The sequence below is a fragment of the Fimicolochytrium jonesii genome (assembly GCF_025526975.1).
Source record: "Fimicolochytrium jonesii strain JEL569 chromosome Unknown EV422scaffold_9, whole genome shotgun sequence".
In the NCBI taxonomy this organism is placed as follows: domain Eukaryota; kingdom Fungi; phylum Chytridiomycota; class Chytridiomycetes; order Spizellomycetales; family Powellomycetaceae; genus Fimicolochytrium; species Fimicolochytrium jonesii.
Genome location: NW_026515676.1, coordinates 443,600 through 466,862, shown reverse-complemented (window position 1 = coordinate 466,862; position 23,263 = coordinate 443,600). Strand labels below are relative to the sequence as shown.

The window sequence follows — 23,263 nt, the reverse complement described above, 5'->3', positions numbered from 1 at the left end:
AACCGCAACCCTCGCTCCTCCCCAGTTTCTCTTCTGCGACACACAGCCGTCGAGCCTCGAACCACCACTTGATCTACTCGATCACCCCCAACAGACCACAGTTTCCCCCAGTTCTCAACGAATACACATTGCAAACATGGCGGAAGGAGCTGAAACATTTGCCTTCCAGGCTGAGATCTCTCAGGTAGGTTTTTCAGGCACATTTTCCCAAGGCTAGATCAGATGTCGATATCGGTGGAAACTAACTTCCTTCTCTCTCTGCTTCCAACAGTTGATGTCCCTGATTATCAACACCTTCTATTCCAACAAGGAAGTCTTCCTTCGTGAACTGATCTCCAACGCCTCCGATGCTCTCGACAAGGTCCGCTACCAGTCCCTGACGGACTCGTCGGTGCTTGACTCCGAGAAGGAGTTGTTCATCCGCCTCACGCCCGACAAGACCAACAAGATCCTCGAGATCCGCGATTCTGGTATCGGTATGACCAAGGCCGACCTCGTTAATAGCTTGGGTACCATCGCAAAGTCCGGAACCAAGGCATTCATGGAGGCTCTCTCCTCTGGCGCCGACATTTCCATGATCGGTCAATTTGGTGTCGGTTTCTACTCTGCTTACCTCGTTGCCGACCGTGTTGAGGTCATCACCAAGCACAACGACGACGAGCAGTACGTCTGGGCCTCCGCTGCCGGTGGCTCCTTCACCATCACCCGCGACACTCAGAACGAGCAGATCGGCCGTGGTACCATCATCCGCCTCCACATGAAGGAGGACCAGTTGGAGTACCTCGAGGAGAAGACTATCAAGGACATCGTTAAGAAGCACTCTGAGTTCATTGGATACCCCATCCAGCTCGTCGTCGAGAAGGAAGTCGAGAAGGAAGTTGAGGACGAAGAGGTTGAGGTGAAGAAGGAAGATGAGGAGGACAAGCCAAAGATTGAGGAGGTCGAGGACGAGGAGGAAAAGACCGAGAAGAAGAAGAAGACCGTCAAGGAGATTACCAAGGAGACCGAGGAGCTTAACAAGATCAAGCCTCTCTGGACCCGTAACCCCGATGACATTACCAACGAAGAATACGCTGCCTTCTACAAGAGCTTGTCCAACGACTGGGAGGAACACCTCTCTGTCAAGCACTTCTCCGTCGAGGGTCAACTCGAGTTCCGTGCCATCCTCTTCATTCCCAAGCGCGCTCCCTTCGACCTCTTCGAGACGAAGAAGAAGCGTAACAACATCAAGCTCTACGTTCGCCGTGTGTTCATTATGGACGACTGTGATGACTTGATCCCCGAGTGGCTCAACTTCGTCAAGGGTATCGTCGACTCCGAGGACCTTCCTTTGAACATCTCCCGTGAGGTGCTTCAGCAAAACAAGATCCTCAAGGTCATCCGCAAGAACATTGTCAAGAAGTGTCTCGAGATGTTCCAGGAGATCTCCGAGGACAAGGAGAACTTCAACAAGTTCTACGAGGCCTTCTCCAAGAACATCAAGCTCGGTATTCACGAGGACTCCACCAACCGCACCAAGCTCGCCGAGCTCCTCCGCTTCCACTCTACCAAGTCTGGTGAGGAGATGACCTCCTTCAAGGACTACGTCACCCGCATGCCCGAGAAGCAAAAGAACATCTACTACATCACCGGCGAATCCAAGGCGGCCGTCGAGAACTCCCCCTTCTTGGAAGTGCTCAAGAAGAAGGGTTTCGAGGTCTTGTACATGGTTGACCCCATCGACGAGTACTGCGTCCAGCAACTCAAGGAGTTTGACGGCAAGAAGCTCATGTCCGCCACCAAGGAAGGTCTTGAGTTGGAGGAGGATGAGGACGAGAAGAAGGCTCTTGAGGAGCAGAAGGCCGAGTTCGAGCCTCTCACCAAGCAAATCAAGGAGATCCTTGGCGACAAGGTCGAGAAGGTCGTTATCTCCAACCGCATCATCAACTCCCCCTGCGTTCTCGTCACCGGACAATATGGATGGTCTGCGAACATGGAGCGTATCATGAAGGCCCAGGCTCTCCGGGATAGTTCCATGTCTAGCTACATGGCCTCGAAGAAGACCCTCGAGCTGAACCCCGACAACGCTATCGTCAAGGCTCTCAAGGTCAAGGTCGCGGAGGACAAGAACGACAAGACCGTGAAGGACCTCACTCACCTACTGTTCGACACCGCCCTTCTCGCCTCCGGTTTCTCCCTCGAGGACCCGTCCAGCTTCGCCGGCCGCATCCACCGGATGGTCAAGCTTGGTCTGTCCATCGACGAGGAGGACGCACCAGCGCAAGAGCACGATGACCTGCCACCATTGGAGGAGGCCACCGCCGAGTCCAAGATGGAAGAGGTCGATTAGATACGTCCCTCGAGCTGCAACGTAACCCGTGTGTCATTATGTATATAAACCGTTGAGTTAATTTAGTGGTCATCCCCCCCTCCCTCATGAAACTGTATTTGATATTTCCGTGAAATACACATTCGAGATACCATTATTTTGGAAAAACTGACGGCCGCGCTGTACACTTGTGAAATTCTTTGCATGAGTTCATTGAACCCGTCGTTTGAAGCCTATCGGGTTTCCCTCAAAGATGTGCTGTACAGTGAGGGGAAATAAAGGTAGACCCTCCTCCAATTGAAATAAAAGTCGTCGCCGGCAGTCGGTAATTCATTTCACGAGGGGTCCACCTTTATTTCCCCTGACTGTACGTAGAACACTCGGGGTCCTTGCTCGGAGTTCAAAGCTCAGTCCTTCTCCAGTTCGATTTCGGCAGTCCTGCTTACCCTAATCGATGTCCCTTCGATTAACGTTACTAGTAGTCGCTTATTTTTGAGAGCATGCATGCTTTCCTGCGGGTGACAAAGCTGCTTGACACAGCGTTCCCATGTCGTTGTCCATGGAAAATATTCTATGGCTGCAAAGCAGACAGAGCCCTACCGTCGTCGCATGGCGTCCCGCTCCGGGGAAACGCGCAGGGCTCATCTAACCAGCGGCCGCGACGCGCGCCGCATCTGACTGACAGTGACTCTTCTTCACTTGTTACTGCCTCCACCATTGGAAAACAACCATTCACAGCTGGGGATAGTCAGCTACTGTACTACATGCGACCATCTCACGCTTGAACCGGTAATGCTGCGAGTGCCTTTGGGATCTGCCTGCGGCTGCTGAGTTGCAATCTCTAGCTCCACGGGGGGTTAGGGTTAACCCGAAAGCCCCCTCCTGACATTCCTCTAAGACAGAGACTGTCCACTGGCTTCCAGACAACGTGCAATGCCCATTGGGTACAGACTGATGGATCTATTAAGGATAACAACTCCTTCTTCGTTCGTTTCCGGGCCATATGCACCATCAGCATGTGAGCAAACGTGTGTGAGATATTGCAGGGGCTTTGCAGCCATAGCAATTTTTGGTACCCGAGTTAAACAAGGCAATGTTCGGACGCGTGTCCGAACGCAGAATTGTCCAGAAGATACTGAGCATCCTATTCGGACAGGCACAGCGCAAGGAGAAAGGCAACCACTAGGCAGCTGTTGAGCCCCGCTCTCTCCCACCTTGCAGCATTCACTAAGAGCACCTGGGCCGGCTCATTCTCCTCGTTTCATCGGTCCGTGTGCATTAGCGCATCACACATTCTTAGTTAGAAGCGTTCGTTACCTCCCAACATGGCAGCTGAAGCGGGGAACCTGCGCAACCTAGGCGCAGACGAGCTCTTCAACGAGCGAGTCAGATTCTTCCAGGAGTTCCTGGACGAAGACGTACGTAGCGACTCAAATATCCTCGAGATCGTGCCTGAGGAAGAAGGTGACACTGAGGAACTTGTTCTGGACAGTATGGCGAAAACCAATACAAGGAGAAGATTCGCAAGATGCTTATCGCCAAAGAGAGGCGGCTCATGGTTAGCATCAACCATCTGCGGCAGTACAACCGTGAATACGCTCAAGGGTGAGGTCACATTTCCCCTGTTGCAACTCAGCTCTCAGATTACACTGACGCTCGTTCATGACAGACTCCTTCAAGCTCCGATGGACTACCTCCCACCTTTCGATAAAGCCCTGAAAGACATTGCTCTGTCGTTGCAGAACCCTGCGGCGGTCACGGGCAATGGGAGAATGGAGGAGCAGAACTTTTACGTTGGGTTGGAAGGATCATTCGGAGACCATCAAGTCAGCCCGAGGAATGTCAGCTCAGGTCATCTGGGGAAGATGATCTCGATTGAGGGGATTATTACACGATGTAAGTTCTTACGAGTGCGAGATCATCCGTTCCCGCGTTATGGAGATTGATTGTTGTTTGCACAGGCTCGCTTGTGAGGCCAAAGGTTGTGCGGAGTGTACATTATTGCGAAAAGACCGAAGTGTTTCACATGAGGGAGTATAGGGATGGGACGAGTTTGGGCAATGCTGTGCCTACCGGGGCTATTTACCCCAAAGAGGTGGGTTCAAAGCTCTCGGCGGGAGAGATCCTTTTAATTTAGTTCCTTACGCAAATGAATCTCTCAGGACGACGAGGGCAACAAATTGACAACGGAATTCGGATTCTCCGCATACCGCGATTACCAAACCGTTTCGCTTCAGGAAATGCCCGAGCGCGCGCCTGCAGGGCAGCTTCCTCGCCCGATCGATGTCATCCTGGATGATGACCTCGCCGACAAAGTGAAGCCCGGAGATCGCGTACAGATTGTCGGCGTGTTCCGCTCGTTAGGCAAATCTGCCGCCAACGTTTCTGCTATTTTCAAGACCGTAATTCTGGCCAACAGCATCCGCCTGCTCTCGAAGGAGGTGCAGCAGCCGCAGGTCACGGATACCGACATCAGCGATATCAAGAAGATCGCAAGGAGGGAGAATGTCTTCGAATTGTTGGCGCAGAGCTTGGCCCCTTCGATATACGGGCATGATTACATCAAGAAGGCCTTGCTACTTCTGCTTTTGGGCGGAATTGAGAAGAACTTGGCCAATGGAACGCATTTGAGAGGGTATGTGGACAGATAGCCTGAAACTGTCTGCATCCGGTGCTAATTCTTCCCCTCATGGCCAGTGACATCAACATGCTCTTGATTGGAGATCCTTCAACGGCAAAGTCTCAGATGCTGCGGTTTGTCCTGAACATTGCCCCATTGGCGATCGCGACGACTGGACGCGGGTCATCCGGTGTAGGTTTGACCGCAGCGGTGACGACAGATAAGGAAACTGGTAGGTGGTCTGAACGGGTTTATCTTACGTGCATCATAACCGAGGAAACTAAACGCTCGCACTTGCAGGCGAGAGGACACTGGAAGCTGGAGCAATGGTGTTGGCCGATCGTGGAGTCGTGTGTATCGATGAATTCGACAAGATGAACGATGTGGACCGTGTGGCGATCCACGAAGTCATGGAACAGCAAACTGTCACGATCGCAAAGGCTGGTATTCACACCTCGTTGAATGCAAGGTGCAGCGTATTGGCGGCAGCCAATCCTGTCTACGGACACGTAAGTATCTCCAAGCATGATGCGCATCTCCTGGAGTAACTAATGCGAAACCTCCACAGTACATGATCGATAAGCCTCCCCATCAGAACATTCTTCTGCCGGACTCTTTGCTATCTCGTTTCGATTTGGTGTTTGTCGTGCTGGACACAACGGATGATGAATTGAACCGGATGATCTCGGAACATGTTGGTCGTGTTCACCGATATGTGCCACCAGGGTTGGAAGAGGGTATGATACAAAATGGGATGGTTTTGGTAGCCCCATATCCCGAGACTCATACGATCCCCCTTTCACAGGTGCACCCATCAACGACTCTATGATGCAAGGCCTTCCCGGAGCGTTCAGCAGTTCGGCCAACGAAGAAGAGACTCAACGCACGGAGGTGTTCCAGAAATACAACAAGCTGCTGCACGTCGGATTGCGCGACAAGGCGGGCACACGCACGCGCAGCGGTCGACGGAAGGAGGCGAAGATTGAGCTGCTATCGATTAGCTTCTTGAAGAAGTTCTTGCACTACGCGAAGACGAGAGTAAAGCCTGTGTTGACGGAGGATGCGACAGAATATATTTGCCAGGAGTACTCGGAACTGAGGGCATCGAAGGAGGGTGAGGGTGACAAGTACAGGGTACGTTGTGTAGAACCTTTGGATGACGCGAACCGTGATGCCGATCGGCCTATCTTCTGCCTCGTACAGACAATGCCCATCACGGCGCGTACGCTTGAAACTCTTATTCGGCTGTCGACCGCTCACGCAAAAGCTAGGCTGAGTCCGCGTGTAGAAAAGGTAATTAACGCAGCTTTACCCTTCGCTCATCGCTGCCACGTTTCCTGAAGCCTTTCATTCTTAGAATGATGCCGAGGTCGCTGTAGAGATCTTGAAGTTCGCTCTCTACAAAGAAGTGAAAGTAAAGAAACGGACGAAGCGCGCAAAGATTGCCGACGATTCGGAATCAGAAGATAGCGACGATGATAGTGATGGAGAGTACACTGGCAGGTTCGTCTTGATGGGAATGCTATACCCAGCAAGTTTTCATGTGGTTTCGCTGGTACTCACAAACTGACGTAGGAGTAAACCAACAACACCAAGGCGTACCACGAGGGCCGAGCAGAATGCAGTGGATCAGACGGCGAACGCACTTTCCCAGATGAACGTTGATATGGATCATGGTTAGTACCTCTTCCTCCCTTGGCACGGGACGCAAGAAAGTGCGCATGTTGCTGACATCTCTACTTCCGCAACAGCCGAGCCAAACGGCACTGCCTCCTCCGGCTCTACGGGCGATTTGACGGGTCTGATCGAGTCGTCGGGCTCCGCAACCTTAAACAACACCACGCAAGGCGCCTCGTCATCCAATACACCCCTCGACCCGCAGCGCTTCGACCAGTTCCGACAAGGCCTCTTCAGTGTCAGAGAAGTCCTCGAGCGATCCGGCAGCGATGGCACTGCCATGGTGCACGACATCTTGTCGCATATCAACAACAGCATCCCTGAACAGGAACGATTCGCGTTGGAGGAGGTCAAGATGGCTTTGAGGCAAATGTCGGCCCAGAACACCTTATGGTATCAAGAGCAGGAGGAGACTGTCATCTTTATCTAAAAGGGGAACTTCTGGCGTATGGGACGGGTGTAAACCATAGGTAGGGGATTTTCCTTCCTCCCTCAATAGCCCCTTAGCTCCATTTAGAGGAGAGTCGTTTTGTTTTCATTTGTAAATCTTTGTTACGACTTTGCGGGCTTTGGAAGGCTTATAATAATAGGCTCTGCGTGGATTCGATGAATTCCGATGCTTGAACGAGGCTCTCGATTGGTGTCCTCCTGGATAATGGATGCTGCGAGTGCAAAGAGCGACAGTCTGGCAGAAGGTCACGTGGAAACATCTTTAAATTATGTTCGAGGCGGGTTCGAGGTGCTGGGTTGACCGACGATCGAAGCCCATTCGTGCAACCCTGCAACATCACCAGCAACGATAGTGCGGGAAGGTGAGCTACTCGACGGTTCTTACAGGCTTGTAGTGAGTACTCCGAAGCAGCAGCATCTGTCGACCCCGGCTCGAGAGTCGCCGGACAGCCCGGGCGGAACTCGTCAGAAAAGCCACACTTCCTGCGGAGTAGCAACATTTTGGCAACACAGGTCCAACCGAGGTGTTGATGTCGGGGTGGATATGGAGTGGCGAAGGTCTATGGGAGCATGACCAGGTTGATATCAACGTTGTGAAGTGGGAAACGTTTCTGATCGGCCACGCATATGTGGCCGAGGGAGCTCTTAAGTACTGCTCCCGGGAGGCGAGGGAAGTTCTTCACAACCCATGAAGGAATATGGGGAGAAAGTGTAAAACAGATCGATAGGAGAGAGGAAACGCACTCAACTTCCTGCCTATCGATTCCTTCTGTATACAGGACCAAACGTATCACAAACGGCACAATAATCATGGAGTTCAGATCACTGATATCAGGGATATCCCGTCTCTCACTGGGTGCCTCCCCGAGTCGCTCGCTTGTGGGGAGTAGAGTTTGTGGCCGGCTCACTTTCGGGTAGGTTCTGATGTTGGATCGAAAATTCTATGCCTCATGAGGCCCTACCGATGATTGACATCCCGATCGCTTTCCTTGGCTGTAGCACGATGCTGTCGCAGAGATCACCAATAGGGCTAACGAGCATCAACCGAAGGTATATGTCAAAGCGCTCTTTTATCAATTTACATTCTGCGCGCGCTGACACTCTCAGATGTACATCAGAGCTTCCCCCGCAACAACGCCCATCACCTCCTCCCTCCTCCCTCTCCCACCATCCCCGTTCCTAGCGTCCCTCCGTCCACGTTTCGTCAGCTACGGACGAGAATACCAACCGAGCACAATCAAGAGGAAGAGGCGGCATGGGTTTCTGAAGCGGTTGAGGACGCTGGGTGGAAGGATGATACTTAAGCGGCGGATGTTGAAGGGCAGGAAGAATCTGTCGTATTGAGTTGATTATGTAGGCTGTGGGAGATGAATGCATTCGGTTCGGGGTCCGTGGATATATACGACGGCACTCTCTAGCTATGCCTTTGTATTTATGGTAGCATTTCAAACTTGAGTTGGAGACGGCTATGTAGACAGGGCTCGCGCGGACAGTGTTCCGTAGGATCTGAGAGTGTCGACAGTGACGGATGTCAAGGCGGAGACCGACGGCGTGAGAGCCTACCGACGGATGAGAATCTGCGACGAGTCGTGATCGCAAATGGAGACAGCCGCTATGAACATCAAAACCATTTCATCATCCACCGTATAACGTCCAGCAGAATTCCGATGGTAACGAATATGCCTGTCACAAGAACAGTCAACAACGCCATTGCTTTGGACGAATAATCCATAGCGTGCTTTCATACCTCCTATTATCCCACATAATCGAGTCAAGAAGTTAAGGAAGCCCTGATGTGACTCAGTTATCCGCACCATTATAGGTTCTATGTCGTACTTGATGAAAATGCCTAGCGGATGGACCATGACATGAGAAACCACCCCCTCGCGCATAGATTAGACACCTACACACTTACCTGGGACACCGCCGACAGCCTGGCCCTCGAGCGATCTCTGGTAATCCGTCACGGCATACTGATTCGTCAACAGCACCTTACTGCCGAAGGTACGTCGATTATCGAGGTAGATGGTAGGCACCACGGCAATGAAGTATTGGAACATGTCCAGTGGTGTCTTTGCGAGCTCGAGTGTCCGGTCTAGTGGGTTGTGGAGGCCGGGGTAGTAGGCACCGAAAGACAGCTTGTCGATTCGATGCGTGAAGTTCATCACTGGGTTGTTTTATGGGGGACGGTAAGCGCCAATCTTCTGCATTGAACGCTCTATGCTGTACTGATAGAAGTCTGACCTTCGTGTGGGGTATGCCCGCCCGCATATCCGTGTCCAAGCGCTGTGAAATGGAGCATCCCTGACACTTTCGCCAGTTTCAAGGCGCCGGTGACTCTACACGCAGCCCCATCTGCAATAAGGGTTGGTAGAAAGAGTGTGAGAAGACATGTGAAGCCGGAGACGTTCATTATGGGCAAATTCACCATTGGGATGTGCCGATGCGTCCTCTTTCTCTGCTTTCTTCGCCTGTCCAACAATCTTATGGACATTGACGCCTTTATCTTTGCCACTGACGTCCCTACACAATGTGGCGGGGGTCTCAGCATTCCAAGTAGTGTTGCTCCTTTCAATGATATTCCCCTCTTACCGAAACAACCGCGTGCCTTTTGTGGAGAACACAACCTGTCAACCGACAAACGTCCGCTGTTTACACTTCTCGTCCTGTCCTCCCATTCTTTCCGACCCCCTAGTTTTTACCTCCTTCGATTCCAGTTGATGTGACACACCTAGCGTCGTTCCGGAATAGTCCAACACATCTGCTCTTAACTCTGTTCACCAAACGCAACCTCAGGTCAGACAATGTCTTCAAGATGTCATCATCGTCTGGGGCAAAAACGTCAACTCACGTTGACAAGGGGTAGCAATCGTCAAGTCCAAGTTGATCTGCAGCCCAAGGTCCGCTTTACCATTACTCCTCGTCTGGTCCACCAAAAACTCGTAGTCCTGTGTGACTGCCCTGTACTGGGCAAACTCCGAGAGCGTCAAATATGCTAGCAGTACTCCGACCAGTAATGTCGCCAGGCCGCCGGAGCCTGTTGGTTGCTGAATGTTGCGCTGGACTTTGGGAAATGCGTCGATATGCGACAGACGCCGCACAAAGCGGTCCAGCATCGTTACGATAGACCTCTGAAGAGAAGGAGGGTGTTCCTTGCAAGGTATACCCGGGGCTTTTTCTGACGTCCAAAGCTCTGTCAACTGGCGACCCACAGGCTCCACAGGGGCACGCGTGGGAACAGCGCCGTTGCGGTCAACTTCTGAGACTTCTGACCTTTTTGGACTCGGCCGGGGTTTCCTTCCGTCCTTCAAAAAGCATTGTTCACAGCTCCATAGCCACTGTTGATCCTGCGACGGGTACCCTATGAAGCGGTCTGCGGCCACCTGGGTGCTGGCAGGCGCCGCGCCGCTGCTGCTCGCGGGTGGGCTCAGTCAGCGCTATGTGAATTTGAGAGCACCCGAACCTTACATGGTGCGTGCTCACCTCCGTTGCTTCCCAGCCTGTCCATCAAGAAAGTGACCTGACTGAAATAGGTTAACGCCACTCCTCCGGTTTTTAGGATGAGATATTCCACGTTAGGCAAGCTCAGCAATATTGCCTGGGCAACTTTCACGTATGGGATCCCAAGATTACAACACCACCAGGACTGTGAGTTCCTCCGTCCTGTAAGTAGACATGACATAGGCTCTTATGCGGCCTACGTTTGCCTAGATACATCACGTCCTATCTTCTCAGCAAGCTCCATTCATTGTTGGCCTCGACTTCCTGGGCGGCAGCGTGTAGCACCGAAAGTCTTCGGGCACATAATCTCCTTTTCCTTCTGGGGACATACGTGGTTCTCGTGATACTAGGCAGCACACTGAACCCAAAAATGAGCGTGCGAGGCTGTGTCCCGCAGGCATTGGCATTGTCAATGATGCCGATATCGTACTTTTTTCATGGGCTGTACTACACGGATCCCGGATCGACATTTTGGGTCTTGCTGTCGTATTTGATGTCGGTGAAAGGGTGGCATAAGTCGAGTGCTCTTGTGAGTATCGCGACCCTCCTCGTTATTGGTGCTGAAGGATGGTGTAGAGTTTGCGTTGCGCACCGTGGAGCATCTGCCTAACTTCCGGTCTCGCATTCTCCACCGTCTCGTATTGCGAAGATAGGTTTGGTGTCGGTCACCTACAGGCAAACAAACGTTATCTGGATCATGTTTGCGGCCGGAGCTGCGACTTTGAGGTTGCTTTCGACGACTGGTGCTGGGAGGAAGACGTCATTTCATGATGTTTCTTTCAGTGACCTACGAGGCCCAGGTTGGTGGCGGGGGCGTACGGAATGGGGACATGCGCATGGCTGCAGTACTTAAGGAAGCTATTCGCGGCATTTCAGGAGCCTTTCTGAATCTTGTTGCGAAGTTCGTGATGGCGGCTACCACACAGATCGGGCCTTTGGTATTCTGCCTCTGGCCGTACATCAGCGTTGCGCTGACTTTTGTGGGCTTCGTCTACTGGAACAATGGCATCGTGCTAGGTAAATTCAAGCGGCGTCGCCGGCGTGTTCACATGGTCACATCACTCACGAATTCGATGATCAGGCGATAGATCAAACCACATCGCCACCTTGCATATCCCACAGCTATACTATTTCATTTGCACACTCTTTGGATTCAGCATATTCACAATCGAGTGGACAAGCGCGTTAGAGGATGTGGGACGGAAGTGCCGGTCTGCCCGCGGATGGTAAGCGGTGTCGGGCTTTCGGAAACGGAGATATCCACTTTCTCATACCCCTCGTTGGTTAGTTTATCGACAGTTGTGCTGACGGCCGTCTACATATTGAGCATCGCTTGTACCGTGCGAGAATTCACGTAGGTGTCTTGCGCGCACATTCAGCACGAATCCGGTGCGAGAGTTCGGTCTCACCACCATGTTTCGGAAACAGAATCGAGCACCCATTCTTACTTGCGGACAATCGACACTACTCGTTCTACATCTGGAAGAATGTATACCGCCGACACCCATTGGCACGATATGCCGTGGTGCCGGGATACGTGTTTGCGGCCTGGTCGTGTTTCCGCAGATTTGGTGGGTATCTGCAGTGCCCTTTACCTGAAGCCGATGCCACGAAACGAAAGTGTAACTGACGGCCTACATGGGAAATTTCAGTCTCGACTCCTCGCCAGCCAGCGCTACTCTTACCCCTGTATGCGATCTGCACAGCAGTCACACTGGTCCCAACACCTCTTTTTGACTTCCGGTACTACATCATCCCGTTCCTGATCTATCGGGTGCATACCATCCCTTCGTCACCAGCAAGCAACCGCACACATGCCGGTCCTCACTCGAAGACCGGCCAAGCGAAAGCATCCAAGAAGCACACCGTCAATACTGCGACGAAGCAAGTAACCGAATTTGCACTTGCATGTAGTGTGGGGGAGCTTATCTTCTTCCTCATAGTCAACGTCGGGACTCTATATCTATTTGGAGAGAAGGGGTTCACATGGCCTTCCGAGCCTGGCGTTATACAGCGGTTCATGTGGTAGACGGCGAATTTTGCTACGACAGTTTGCGTTTCCCAAAGAGTTGATTCCTCCCATTTTCGCTTGAATCTGAATCCCTGTCGTTTGATGCCATCGCCTGTCAAAATGACGGAAAAATATGATCGCCGGGGGTATTGGGTTGGTCCATTTACCACTTTCTCGGAACGTCGAAGCACGAGGACGCGGGGGGGCCGGTGACTTCGAGCCGTGGGTGCTGTAGCAGTCATACACCCTCCCGTGATGTCACGGCCGGATCTGCGTGTTTCTGGCAAAAGGGGGACGGAGCATTGGAGCGCCACGCTGACTCTTCCTTCTGGGGCTAATCAGGGCGCTAATGTAAATCAGCAGTTAGCGTCGGCAAAAAGTGGGATCGCCGTAAAGGATCCTTCCAGGATCAGCCCTTGCCTTGCCTCGTCTTGCGCAACTGCTCAACGTGCTCAACTTGCTCAATCCGGACACCAAGAACAAGGAGGTGGTCGGGCAGTCATCAGGGCTTGCGTTCAGACACAAGCTTCTCGCTCTTCGTCTATCTCGCCGCACGTTTGCCCCGCGTCTAGCCCACGGCTGGTCGCCGATTGCACACGGGAAACGACTCCGCTTTGCTCGAAAGAAGGCAATTGGTTCCGCCAAGTCGCAGTGGGAATCGAAAACACCCTCTCGCCTCCATAGCCAAACCTTTCGCGGTAAAGTCCTCCTCAGGAGTCTGAACCACCACGAACGAACTTTATATTGGAAAAGCCACCAGGAGAGGATCCGCCACAATACAATAGGCGTGAAGATGGATCGTCCACCAGAACAGGGTAGCGTTTATGACAATGGCGCAACCAGCTGGCGCGAAGAACAACAGCAGCAGCTGCATTCACAACAGTACCCAAGTACGAATTACCCTCCACCGCCGCCTTTACCTCAGATAGGGAATCCAATTCAACAACAGCCATCCGGCGGATATATGCAGCAGCAGGTCCCTCCTCAACCACCGGGAGGCATAGGGAACCCGTATCTTCCACAGCAACCACAACCGCCTGCAGCGGTGCCATATCAACCCAGAAATTATCCACCACCGCCTATTTCCACGAATATGTACAATAACTTACCGTCAGGGCAATATCAACAACCGCCTCTCATCCCACCTGCGTCGAGCTACGCTGCTCCTTACCCCACATCTGCTTCGCCCAATAATCAGCCATATCACCGGTATCCCGCAGCAGATTCCCAGCAGTTTGTAATGCAGCCTCAAGGATCTATGCCTGGGCACGTTCCACAGCATAGATACCAATTCGGAGACAGCGGAGCATCGAACGGATCGGGGGCGATACAATACAATCCCACATCGGCGCCTCTTTACCCTTCCGGGCCAGATACCCGAGCATCCGGCCAACCGTCTCAGCGACCGAACTCATCAATGGCCATGCAATATGGCTATGACACATACATGGCGAGTGGGGGCGTAAATGTCGACTCGACGGAAGGACCGTTGAAAGGCTATGGTCAGCAGTCCATAGGCGGCGCCGGAGAGCGAGGCCCTGGATTGCCACTCCCAACATCCTCCCAGCTTCCACAGCCTGGTCAAAATCCACCGGTGCCGCAGTCGGGCCAAGCAGATGCATCTACCGCCAGGCAAAGTAATTTCCTCTTAGCGAATATACTCCCGCCGCAATTGCAGTATCCCTCGCGAGGAGTCGACGGAACTCCAAGTCCGAGCTCGATGTTACCCACTCCTTTCCCATCCGCAGCTGCACGCAAATCGTCCTCTGCATCTCCATCCCCTTTCCAGTCATTCCAAGCGCTACCGCCCACATACCCGTCGACGCAGCAGTCGCAAGGGCAGCAGTCGCAAGGGCAGCAATCGCATTATCAACAGGTGCCGCGGAGACGAAGTGAGCCGTCCAAAGATAATCGTAAGTATCGACCTCGAAATCTTCCTTGCGCAGCCGTGATCGTGCAATTACCAGTTGCATTGGTGTGCTGTCCTTATTTCGATGATCAGAAGCGTTGATAGTTGCTGCTATTACGTAGGATATCGATCGACGCCTGATTCAGGCGACGGGCATGGTGACGGCGCATCAGAAGCCACAGGATCGGAAGACTCGCACAACACCGCAAAAGCGAACCTGTCGCGCCATGTCACCTCAGTCATATCCCATTTCACAGCGACCGAAGAGGGATATCGAAGGTTGTTGAACGAGCTAGATGACTTCCTTCACGTCGTCACTCCATCCGGAACAATCGTGTACTGTTCGCCTTCCGTGAAGCGGTTCCTGGGCTATACTGGTAACGATCTAGCGGGGCATCATGTCTCCGAAATTTTGCACCGGGAAGACCGTGCACCTCTGCTGCGGACCCTGCAGAGCCAAGATCTCTCGGGGGGTGATGGAACGTCGGCTTCCAGTGCGACCGGCATTAGCGTGCCACCATCGTGCACGATGTATCTGAGATACCAAAAGAAAGCCGGCGATTTCGTATTGCTGGAGGTGCGAGGCAAACAGCTGATGGATGACAAGCATATCAAGAGCTTGACGAACGGGCCCGGTGCTGCCAATGCGGCTTCCTCGGTGGGCACGGCACGTTGCGTAGTTCTAACCGCTCGAGAATACCGTTCGAAAGCGTCGCTAGCAGTCGACTCGCTGTTAGAGTACCGGATCGAAAATCTGCGCTTACGGCGCCAGCTCAGCGTGGAACTCCGGGAACGCGGGATAGATCCCGGAACGCATCCGTTGCTTCGGGTGGGTCCACCGTCGCCACGGATCCCACATCCACACGATCCAGAATCTTTCGAACCATTCAATGATTTGGAAACGGGGCGACCGGTCGGTGATCAGCAAGCTGGATCTTTGTCAGATAATGCAGGCATGAAAGACAAAGCATCGTATCGCGGAGACAAGGACCAGTCTTTGTCTTCAAGTAGCCTCGTGGCCGTTTCGGATATTAATATTGGCGTCAAGGAGAAATCTGAACCGAGTGCTCCGCCGAAACGAAAGGTAATTTTGGGATTTCATGGCGGTAGAGAGATGTCGCGTGAATTGCCGAAAGGATTTGCTGATGCGTCTCGATCCACTCCATTCTTCCTGCGAATAGCGGAAAGCCCCGAGAAGCGAAGAGCTCTTTTGTCGCCAGTGTGGGACAACGTCGTCCCCGGAGTGGCGTAAAGGCCCCGATGGTCCCAAAACGTGAGTCACTCCATTTCGCCGCTGCCGTATTTTCGAATTCGCGGCTAACCGGGCGTCTGTCCCTCCCTCCCTCCATTCCATTTTAGCCTATGTAACGCCTGCGGTCTCGCCTACTCCAAAAAGCAGCGAAAATTCAACATTGCCGATACTGGTGGAGGTCCAGCCGCGGGTACGAATGGCGCTGGAGGCGGAAGTAGCGTTGCAGCTGGCCGGGCATCTGGCGACAGTGCTATCACGAATCACAGTAGCAAGGCAGGTCCGAAGTTGGGATCGGCGACCTCGACGGCACTTATTCCGGATACCCCGGTGCCTCAAGGGAAGAATGCGTGACGATCGATGTTGATGTGCTTGGAAAATGCGATGGCGGCTTCCAGACTGTAGCATTGCTTTGCAGCGTTCTTCAGTGCACGCGTGCCTATATCGAGTTCTTTCATTGGGCTTGGCGGTTGGCCATGCGATGGCGATCGCGACAGATAAGATACTCGGATGCTCAGTGGACGGGACGGATATCAAGCGAGCGGTCTTCCCTTCCCGACCGCTCTATCCCATTCGGGGCGTACGACGGTGCCCGACACACCGCGCGTCTACTCCGGTTTCCCAATCGAAACCCCACGCTGTTCCGACACGCTTTCATGCCGTCGTAGCGATGAACCCGCTCCGCATCGCCCTCTTACATACCGAACTCGTCCAGCTAGTTTGGAACCTATCTTCCCCATTTTTCCGGAATTTTCCACCTCCCAAGTATGGAGGCTTGCTGACACGTCCTCTTTTTTGGGTGGTGGGGCGATGTGAAAGGCACGGTAGCAATGTTCGTTTTTCGAACCTTTGTCATAGGTCCTCGGTTTTCTCTCTTCGTATATCATAACTTAAATCGAGTTTTCGATGCGGGCGATTCGTTGATCGTTTGGACCATAGCAAGGCGGGGTAATTCCGTCCAGTACAGAATGTAATCCGAATTGTTCCTGTCGTTATGTTGCGTAGCGTTTACTGTATCTCGCTTTCGGTTCGATGTTGCGCTCGACGATTCTGGTGCAAGCCGCCGAGAGAAGTTCCCTGCGGGATCCGTGCGAGTTCCGGCCTATCCCCCCACATCCAGACCCAAAACCCTCCTCTGCCGTTGCACACATGTTTCGTGGTTTGCCGACCGAAAAGCAGGAAAACCGACGGAAGGGCCGAAGGAGAGAAAACCAGAGCCGCGAGCAAGGGCGAGAGAGGGAGGGCTGCCTTTTTCTTCCCCTTCCCTTCGGCCAGCTCTTGGCGTTGCAAATGGCAAATGAAAGAGGCGTTGAGAAATGCGTGGAAAGTGTCTTTGCGGATGCTATTGGGGATCGTAGAACGTCGATCTCGCTCATAAATCGCCGATCCGAATGCCGGATCGACGACGACAACGCGAGCGCGCAGCACAGCGACCACCGTTGACAGCAGCCTCCATAACCGCTCTGAGTTGGCCACTCTCATATATATGAGCCCGACGGTGTCGTTCGATTTCCCATACCATATCCGATTTTCGTAGCGCCGATAACCGACCTGGCGGTGAGCCGCTGCTTAAATCGAAGTCTTTTGACAGTCCGGTCTCGATGCTTACGCCACTATCTGAACTGGACCTGAAGACGAGCCGATTGTGGTTCCGCCACGTCCTCGATGTGAAGTACTCCGCCGTTTAACGGGACCTCAAGTGACAGGCGTGACATGTGTAGACGGGGCAACCTCATCGATGGCTGAATCGTCTGGGGTCTCTTTGCCTTTCGAGGAGCGCTGTCGGAACTTTGTAAAAAATGGAGCCCTTATTGCGGGAGGATGGCGCTTGCCGGGACGGTATCGCAGATCCTGCGTCGCCACAGAATACGGCATCCAGATCCAGTAACATTCCCTTAAACCCAGAGTATTTAGATGCTTATATGTCCTTGGGCTCCCAGTCAGGGAGTGGAAAGGCGGCCTTCAGGGATTGGCCAATCGGTACTTTACCAAAGAAAGTTGCTAACGACGCTACCCGTGTTTGCTATCCACGCTACCTTTGAGCACACATACTCTACAGTAACTTCTCGTTTATTTCAACACCGTTGACCCTTGAAATAAGCGAAAGTTGAAATATCTGAAATCCTCCTCATACTAAGGGTATACAAACAGGTACGCAACTAAAACCTGCGCTAAGCTCGGTAAACAGGCACTCCCTAGGCTAACCCCATAACCTCCAACCCTTCCTCACTAAGAATCTGGCGAGCAATGAACTCTTCAGTGTGCTCAAGCCTCGTGCTCTCAGTGTTGTCAAAGTCAATGTTACCCGAACCCTAACCCTAACCCTAACCCTCTGACCGTTGAAATAAGCGAAAGTTGAAGTAACCGGAATTGAAATAAACGAGAAGTTACTGTAATTGTTAAGTGCCCCAGTTAGGGTTAAGGTTAGGGTTAGGGTTAGTAACACCCTAATTGCTGTCCGCCGACGATAGACCTACCCTTCTCTCGCCATTGCATTCATCGACGCACGATTAATACGGACGGCGGGTTGCTGCTATGGTTGCTGACGGCCTCCGACAACTGGTGCCTGTTGCCGTGCACATGTGGTTGGGGGCAAGCTTAAGGAAACCAGAAAATAACTGGTTAGAAACGGTCTGAACAACCCGCCCCGGCTTCACCCGTTGTTTCCCATCGATGCCCGTCATGTTGCCTTCCACTTCGCACCTTCCATCGTTATCATCTGACCAAACCCAACATCTCCTGGTCTAGCCATCTCATACGCATTATCACTCAACCGCACCGCACTACTCATCCCAACAAATACGCAACCATGTCTCTTAGCAACAAGCTCGGCATCCAGGACGTTGATATCAAGGACAAACGTGTCCTTATTCGGTGAGCCGGATGGGCAATGCTAAAGAAGGACAATTGTAACAAAGCGCTCACGCTTTATTCCTCCACCCTCTATCCCCAGCGTTGACTTCAACGTGCCTTTCGCAGACGGCAAAATCTCCAACAACCAGCGTATCGTCGCCGCAATCCCCACGATCAAGTATGCTTTGGAGAAGGGTGCTAAGAGCGTCGTCCTCATGAGCCATCTTGGGCGCCCCGACGGCAAGGTCGTTCCAAAGTACTCTCTGAAGCCAGTTGCTGCCGAAGTTGAAAAGCAGCTGGGCACAAAAGTTACCTTCCTGGACGATTGCGTCGGCGAAAAGGTCGAGCAGCACTGCGCAAAGGCCTCGAACGGAGAAGTCATCCTATTGGAGAACTTGCGGTTCCACATTGAGGAGGAGGGATCCGTCAAGGACAAGGAGGGCAATAAGATAAAGGCACCTAAGGAGGATGTCGACAAGTTCCGCGCATCGCTCTCCAAGCTGGGAGACGTGTATGTCAACGATGCCTTCGGTACCGCCCACCGCGCACACAGCTCCATGGTCGGCGTAAACCTTCCCATCAAGGCCGCGGGTTTCCTCATGAAGAAGGAGCTCGACTTCTTCGCCAAGGCCTTGGAGTCCCCTGAGAGCCCCTTCGTCGCCATCCTCGGTGGAGCCAAGGTGTCTGACAAGATCCAGCTCATTGACAACCTGCTGGACAAGGTCAACGCGTGCATCATCTGCGGAGGAATGGCCTTCACCTTCCTCAAGACACTGGAAGGTGTTGAGATTGGAAACTCCCTGTTCGACGAGGAGGGTTCCAAGATCGTACAGAAGCTTGTTGACAAAGCAAAGGCCAAGAATGTAAAGTTCTACCTCCCCGTCGACTTTGTCATCGCCGACAAGTTCGACGCCAACGCCAACGTCGGTTATGCCACCAAGCAAGAAGGCATTCCAAAGGGATGGCTCGGTCTCGACTCGGGAAAGAAGACCAACGAGGAATCCAAGCAAGCCCTCGCGGATGCCAAGACCATCCTCTGGAACGGTCCCGCCGGAGTGTTCGAGTTTGAGAAGTTTGCGGAAGGCACAAACAGTCTACTGGAAGCGTGCGCTGCCGCTACCAAGCGAGGTGCCACGACGATCGTTGGTGGAGGTGACACCGCCACCGCCGTCGCCAAGGCCAACAGGGAAGCCGACTTTTCCCACGTGAGCACTGGCGGAGGTGCCAGTCTTGAGTTGCTCGAAGGCAAGGAGCTCCCTGGTGTCGTTGCTCTCTCTTCCAAGTCCAAGTAGCAGGTGGTAGCTCCGAAATTGTAGTCTAGCAACACCACATTTCGTATCATTAGGCTCCTGGCAGTATAATGTTCAGCTGATGCATTCACACCGATTTCATTCGCCAGAAATTTCCATCTCTGAATACACACCCATATATCCCGAGTTACTTTCGAGTAGGATATGCATGACTGAATATTGTGTCATCCATTTCGATTGTGATTGCCATTTGATCTCGCGTCGCCTTCCCGGGCTCGCTCTCCTCCGTGTCTCGGGGGGCTTTCTGACTCCCTCCACAGCCTTACAACACAAGGGCTTTTGATTACTATCCATAGGCACCAAGAGTAAGTAGCTCGCCCATAACTGGGGGCTCACCCTTGTTCTAGCTTCAAGCGACGAACATCGCTCTTTAGTTTCGTTAACTGGGAGAGAAGCTGCTCGAACGTCTGAAGGGAAGGACCGGCAGAGAGTCTCGTCAGCCAATCAATAGTCGACAATGCCGTGAAATAGAGCCAACCTGCACCTTCTCCTCCTCTCGCAAGCGGGCTTTCAAAGCCGTACTGCGCAAACGAACAAGACAATTATCACTTCACAGATTCCCTGAACCTTCGAAGGATCGCCTGAAACTCCCGCAACGTACTATTTCGCTTTGTATTCTGGTAGAGATGCAGGACCACGGCCAAATACATCAATAATTAAGACTGAGACTGAAACATATGCCCAGCGTGGACACTTTCCCAATAGAGGCTACAGTTGTCCAACGGGATACACCACCGAGGGTACGAACCTAATTCCCTATCCGCCATCTTGACCAGGCTGCCGCGGGTAGGCGCCCAGTGGACCGGCAGGACTGTGTGCGCTCCGCTACTGCCTTCCATAGGCGACTCCAACCCGCCGTGTATTGAGAAGCCTAGCCTATACCAAAGCAGAAGGATGCCCTGCGATGACTGATTCTGAATTCGCAGTTGAGAGCACCACCGCAACATGCGGCCTACTGACAGCTCACGTCAGCAATGAGCATCCTGTCAATAATCTCCGACTTGCGTTTTTGCCACCTTTTAAACTCAGGATAAGTGTTTTCGAAGGAGTCCCGACAATCTGGTCCGCCGGCAAACAGGGATTGTATCTTCATAACCGGTGCTCTTCCTTGAGAGACTCCGGCCGACACCTGTACATCCGTGCGAGCAGTTGCGTTTGAGAGCCATGTACAAAGTCGAGATCCTTTCCGACACCCTGCGGGATGCGGCCATTAACAGGCGGAAGCATCTCGACGCGGAGCGCAAGAAGAGGATTTTTGATCCTAAGATACGGGTTTTTGGGGTATGAGATATGATTGTCGGGGCTTGGTCACATCGGCTAGGATGCTCACCCGAGTCTAACCGCTTTCCTCGGCAGATTGATGTCCAGGCTTTGGAGGATCAAATGAGGACAAAGGAGCGAATAAAGCGGGAAGAGCAGCAGAGGGAGGAAGCTTTCGGTTCGTCAGACCCCATCCTCCACCTCCGTCTTCTCAAACCAAGCTTCTGAACCTTCCACAGACAAAGCAATGCGCGAAGCCAACCTCACCCTCGCCCACCTCGAAGCCGAAGCCGCCGCGCAAGCCCGCAGCGAGCTCGAACGTCTCAATCAATTCCGGTCAGCCCACCAACACCCCACCCAGCGGAGGGACTATGACCTCTACGACCCCTTAGCGCTGCGAAAGGACCGGCCGGGCCGGATCGGTGATGATGATCAGACGATTGGGCTGAGCTCGTGTCAGAGGTTTGAAGGGGAGGATTTGGCGCAGGAGAGGAGGAAGAAGTTGCAGAAGGAGCAGATTAGGGCGTGGACGAATGAGCAGGTTTGGGAGCGGAGGATGAAGAAGGCGGAGGAAGCTGAGGAGAAGAGGTAGGATTTGACGAGGGGCATAAGATGGGAGGAGGATCTATTGAGTTTTTTGGATCGTGCCGAAGAGAAGGAGAACGCATGGCCTCACTCTTCATCCCCTCTAGTCGATACGAGCAGTACCAAAACGACGTTGACCAAAAAGTCCTAACACTTCAAAAGGCCGTGCAAGAGGCGCGGCAGGCGCAAGCTCGTGCCGATGAGGCGTTCAATCGCCAACAGGTAAGCTCCACAAAACCTTACACATTCCGATGGTGCATGTGTATCATGCAACGGCTCCAAGAGACCGCTAATGCATCCCGCCCTCTTTCATCCCAGGCTCAATTCAAAAAAGAGCGCGAAGCAGAACGCCGCCGCCATGAAGAGCAGCAAAGCATCGACGAGGTGAATCAGCAAGTGAACGGCCGGTTCTTGACCGAGCAGCCTGATGTGTTCAACATCCGGGGTGGCCATCAGTAAGTTCAGTGCATTACCCTTTGAATACGTAGGAAACATGATGGGAAGGTAACTGGCTACTGTTTCTTGTGATGTACAGAGTCCGCGTAGACGATTTCAAAGGCATCACGAGGGAACAACAAGAATACATCGCGCAAGTACAAGCAAAGCAGCGTGCAGACCTCCAGGTAAAGCCCAACCCAACCCATTCCCACTCTCCCACTCCCCAAACTCACAACCCACCACAGACCAAACGCGAAGAAGAACGCCAAGAAGCACAACGCATAGCCCGCCAAGACGCAGCCAACATCCGCGCCGCAATGCTGCTTGAGCGCGAGAAGGTTCGCCGGCAGCGCGAGGACGCTGCGAGGCTGTTGGAGGAAAATAGGGAGAAGGCTGGGGAGCAGAAGGCGAAGTGAGTGTTTGGTGGACGTTATTTTCGGCTTTGGAGATGTCGGCTTGCGGCGGTAGAAAGGAAGTTGGCATGACTTACTAATGGATGTCGTGCGCGTTTACCTTACAGACAACACTACATCAACCACGTTCTGTACACCAACGAACCAACGGACGCTTTCTTCCTGCAGTTCAACACAACGAGTCGATGATTGGTCTCTCGCGGTTCTAGCGAGGCCTCTGCGGATCGCATCATGTATCCCGCTCTGACTTGCTAGATAGATCTTGTCTGAATTGTGTTTATCCCGCCAGATCATTATTCAATGTGAGAATACGAACTGGCGGAGGTGTGTTTGGTATGATGCGAGCCGGCGCGATACGATGCAAATACGAGCCAGTGAGAATGGTCCGACAACTCAGCAATGGTATTACAACAAGTAGACCAACACCAACGTTTATTATAAACCTTGTCGGAATATGTTTATAGCTGTGTGCACAACGGGTATATGATACAGGAATAGGTAACGGGCGACACGACATTACGAACATACGCCACTAGGGACGGCCAAAAAGGGTCAACGAGGGAGGGAGGGAGACGCCATGTATAAGCAGGAAATATCCTCAGAAAGTGGTCTACACTTAAGGCTAGGTTCCAGGCGTCTCCGGTGGGAGGACACTGTTTGACAGGGACAAGTCAAGGGC

General features: G+C 52.8%; 9 protein-coding genes across 9 annotated transcripts; 7 read left to right on the top strand and 2 right to left on the bottom strand.

Moving 5' to 3' along the window:
• The first annotated feature begins 16 nt into the window (after positions 1-16).
• EV422DRAFT_578072 (Hsp90 protein-domain-containing protein) lies at positions 17-2,541 on the top strand. The gene is made up of 2 exons (XM_053073277.1): positions 17-184; positions 272-2,541. The coding sequence occupies exons 1-2, from the start codon at positions 137-139 to the stop codon at positions 2,327-2,329; spliced, it is 2,106 nt and encodes a 701-aa protein (XP_052926287.1). The 5' UTR covers positions 17-136; the 3' UTR covers positions 2,330-2,541.
• An 810-nt stretch (positions 2,542-3,351) lies between these two features.
• Positions 3,352-7,304, top strand: EV422DRAFT_527037 (MCM2/3/5 family-domain-containing protein). The gene is made up of 14 exons (XM_053070185.1): positions 3,352-3,380; positions 3,465-3,726; positions 3,801-3,913; positions 3,978-4,204; positions 4,270-4,403; positions 4,471-4,943; positions 5,006-5,160; positions 5,229-5,437; positions 5,497-5,665; positions 5,734-6,062; positions 6,132-6,221; positions 6,286-6,431; positions 6,504-6,604; positions 6,680-7,304. The coding sequence occupies exons 2-14, from the start codon at positions 3,634-3,636 to the stop codon at positions 7,033-7,035; spliced, it is 2,595 nt and encodes an 864-aa protein (XP_052926286.1). The 5' UTR covers positions 3,352-3,380; positions 3,465-3,633; the 3' UTR covers positions 7,036-7,304.
• A 754-nt stretch (positions 7,305-8,058) lies between these two features.
• Positions 8,059-8,399, top strand: EV422DRAFT_566875 (ribosomal protein L34-domain-containing protein; the record flags this gene model as incomplete). Its single annotated transcript, XM_053072484.1, has 2 exons — positions 8,059-8,105; positions 8,174-8,399. 2 exons carry the CDS (start codon positions 8,059-8,061, stop codon positions 8,397-8,399), a joined length of 273 nt encoding a protein of 90 aa, XP_052926285.1.
• A 138-nt stretch (positions 8,400-8,537) lies between these two features.
• On the bottom strand, positions 8,538-10,357 carry EV422DRAFT_432256 (endoplasmic reticulum vesicle transporter-domain-containing protein). Its single transcript, XM_053067180.1, has 8 exons — positions 9,907-10,357; positions 9,758-9,828; positions 9,648-9,682; positions 9,484-9,578; positions 9,300-9,410; positions 8,971-9,222; positions 8,803-8,904; positions 8,538-8,738 (listed from the first exon to the last, which is right to left on the bottom strand). The coding sequence occupies exons 1-8, from the start codon at positions 10,169-10,171 to the stop codon at positions 8,677-8,679; spliced, it is 993 nt and encodes a 330-aa protein (XP_052926284.1). The 5' UTR covers positions 10,172-10,357; the 3' UTR covers positions 8,538-8,676.
• Positions 10,293-12,709, top strand: EV422DRAFT_527022 (DIE2/ALG10 family-domain-containing protein). The gene is made up of 9 exons (XM_053070184.1): positions 10,293-10,526; positions 10,615-10,703; positions 10,767-11,085; positions 11,206-11,356; positions 11,433-11,573; positions 11,638-11,782; positions 11,845-11,910; positions 11,985-12,127; positions 12,209-12,709. Exons 1-9 carry the CDS (start codon positions 10,419-10,421, stop codon positions 12,583-12,585), a joined length of 1,539 nt encoding a protein of 512 aa, XP_052926283.1. The 5' UTR covers positions 10,293-10,418; the 3' UTR covers positions 12,586-12,709.
• A 1,666-nt stretch (positions 12,710-14,375) lies between these two features.
• Positions 14,376-16,406, top strand: EV422DRAFT_431828 (uncharacterized protein). The gene is made up of 3 exons (XM_053067178.1): positions 14,376-15,560; positions 15,658-15,749; positions 15,836-16,406. Exons 1-3 carry the CDS (start codon positions 14,562-14,564, stop codon positions 16,077-16,079), a joined length of 1,335 nt encoding a protein of 444 aa, XP_052926282.1. The 5' UTR covers positions 14,376-14,561; the 3' UTR covers positions 16,080-16,406.
• Positions 16,407-18,204: 1,798 nt separating this feature from the next.
• EV422DRAFT_527005 (phosphoglycerate kinase) lies at positions 18,205-19,996 on the top strand. Its single transcript, XM_053070183.1, has 2 exons — positions 18,205-18,599; positions 18,679-19,996. Exons 1-2 carry the CDS (start codon positions 18,535-18,537, stop codon positions 19,868-19,870), a joined length of 1,257 nt encoding a protein of 418 aa, XP_052926281.1. The 5' UTR covers positions 18,205-18,534; the 3' UTR covers positions 19,871-19,996.
• EV422DRAFT_431608 (uncharacterized protein) lies at positions 19,925-20,943 on the bottom strand. Its single transcript, XM_053067177.1, has 6 exons — positions 20,637-20,943; positions 20,490-20,505; positions 20,373-20,409; positions 20,225-20,295; positions 20,002-20,149; positions 19,925-19,927 (listed from the first exon to the last, which is right to left on the bottom strand). The coding sequence occupies exons 1-5, from the start codon at positions 20,833-20,835 to the stop codon at positions 20,053-20,055; spliced, it is 420 nt and encodes a 139-aa protein (XP_052926280.1). The 5' UTR covers positions 20,836-20,943; the 3' UTR covers positions 19,925-19,927; positions 20,002-20,052.
• EV422DRAFT_526990 (RIB43A-domain-containing protein) lies at positions 20,915-23,015 on the top strand. Its single transcript, XM_053070182.1, has 8 exons — positions 20,915-21,169; positions 21,245-21,326; positions 21,388-21,736; positions 21,841-21,955; positions 22,052-22,188; positions 22,269-22,356; positions 22,417-22,583; positions 22,692-23,015. Exons 1-8 carry the CDS (start codon positions 21,053-21,055, stop codon positions 22,771-22,773), a joined length of 1,137 nt encoding a protein of 378 aa, XP_052926279.1. The 5' UTR covers positions 20,915-21,052; the 3' UTR covers positions 22,774-23,015.
• The last annotated feature ends 248 nt before the right edge of the window (positions 23,016-23,263 follow it).

Coding starts and splice junctions, on each gene's coding strand:
- EV422DRAFT_527022 (XM_053070184.1), top strand. CDS start 10,419: ATGAAGCGGTCTGCGGCCACCTGGGTGCTGGCAGGCGCCGCGCCGCTG. Junction 10,704..10,766: donor ATTACAACACCACCAGGACT/GTGAGTTCCTCC, acceptor ACGTTTGCCTAG/ATACATCACGTCCTATCTTC. Junction 11,086..11,205: donor GGCATAAGTCGAGTGCTCTT/GTGAGTATCGCG, acceptor CGTATTGCGAAG/ATAGGTTTGGTGTCGGTCAC.
- EV422DRAFT_527037 (XM_053070185.1), top strand. CDS start 3,634: ATGGCAGCTGAAGCGGGGAACCTGCGCAACCTAGGCGCAGACGAGCTC. Junction 5,161..5,228: donor GACGACAGATAAGGAAACTG/GTAGGTGGTCTG, acceptor TCGCACTTGCAG/GCGAGAGGACACTGGAAGCT. Junction 6,222..6,285: donor TGAGTCCGCGTGTAGAAAAG/GTAATTAACGCA, acceptor TTTCATTCTTAG/AATGATGCCGAGGTCGCTGT.
- EV422DRAFT_431608 (XM_053067177.1), bottom strand. CDS start 20,835: ATGTTGCGGTGGTGCTCTCAACTGCGAATTCAGAATCAGTCATCGCAG. Junction 20,296..20,372: donor GCTTGCGAGAGGAGGAGAAG/GTGCAGGTTGGC, acceptor CCTTCCCTTCAG/ACGTTCGAGCAGCTTCTCTC. Junction 20,150..20,224: donor CGCTTGAAGCTAGAACAAGG/GTGAGCCCCCAG, acceptor TTGTGTTGTAAG/GCTGTGGAGGGAGTCAGAAA.
- EV422DRAFT_527005 (XM_053070183.1), top strand. CDS start 18,535: ATGTCTCTTAGCAACAAGCTCGGCATCCAGGACGTTGATATCAAGGAC. Junction 18,600..18,678: donor GACAAACGTGTCCTTATTCG/GTGAGCCGGATG, acceptor CTCTATCCCCAG/CGTTGACTTCAACGTGCCTT.
- EV422DRAFT_432256 (XM_053067180.1), bottom strand. CDS start 10,171: ATGCTGGACCGCTTTGTGCGGCGTCTGTCGCATATCGACGCATTTCCC. Junction 9,683..9,757: donor ATCAACTGGAATCGAAGGAG/GTAAAAACTAGG, acceptor GTCGGTTGACAG/GTTGTGTTCTCCACAAAAGG. Junction 9,579..9,647: donor AAAGGCACGCGGTTGTTTCG/GTAAGAGGGGAA, acceptor CACATTGTGTAG/GGACGTCAGTGGCAAAGATA.
- EV422DRAFT_526990 (XM_053070182.1), top strand. CDS start 21,053: ATGTACAAAGTCGAGATCCTTTCCGACACCCTGCGGGATGCGGCCATT. Junction 22,357..22,416: donor AGCAGCGTGCAGACCTCCAG/GTAAAGCCCAAC, acceptor AACCCACCACAG/ACCAAACGCGAAGAAGAACG. Junction 22,584..22,691: donor GCTGGGGAGCAGAAGGCGAA/GTGAGTGTTTGG, acceptor TTTACCTTACAG/ACAACACTACATCAACCACG.
- EV422DRAFT_578072 (XM_053073277.1), top strand. CDS start 137: ATGGCGGAAGGAGCTGAAACATTTGCCTTCCAGGCTGAGATCTCTCAG. Junction 185..271: donor TCCAGGCTGAGATCTCTCAG/GTAGGTTTTTCA, acceptor TGCTTCCAACAG/TTGATGTCCCTGATTATCAA.
- EV422DRAFT_431828 (XM_053067178.1), top strand. CDS start 14,562: ATGATCAGAAGCGTTGATAGTTGCTGCTATTACGTAGGATATCGATCG. Junction 15,561..15,657: donor GTGCTCCGCCGAAACGAAAG/GTAATTTTGGGA, acceptor TCCTGCGAATAG/CGGAAAGCCCCGAGAAGCGA. Junction 15,750..15,835: donor GGCCCCGATGGTCCCAAAAC/GTGAGTCACTCC, acceptor ATTCCATTTTAG/CCTATGTAACGCCTGCGGTC.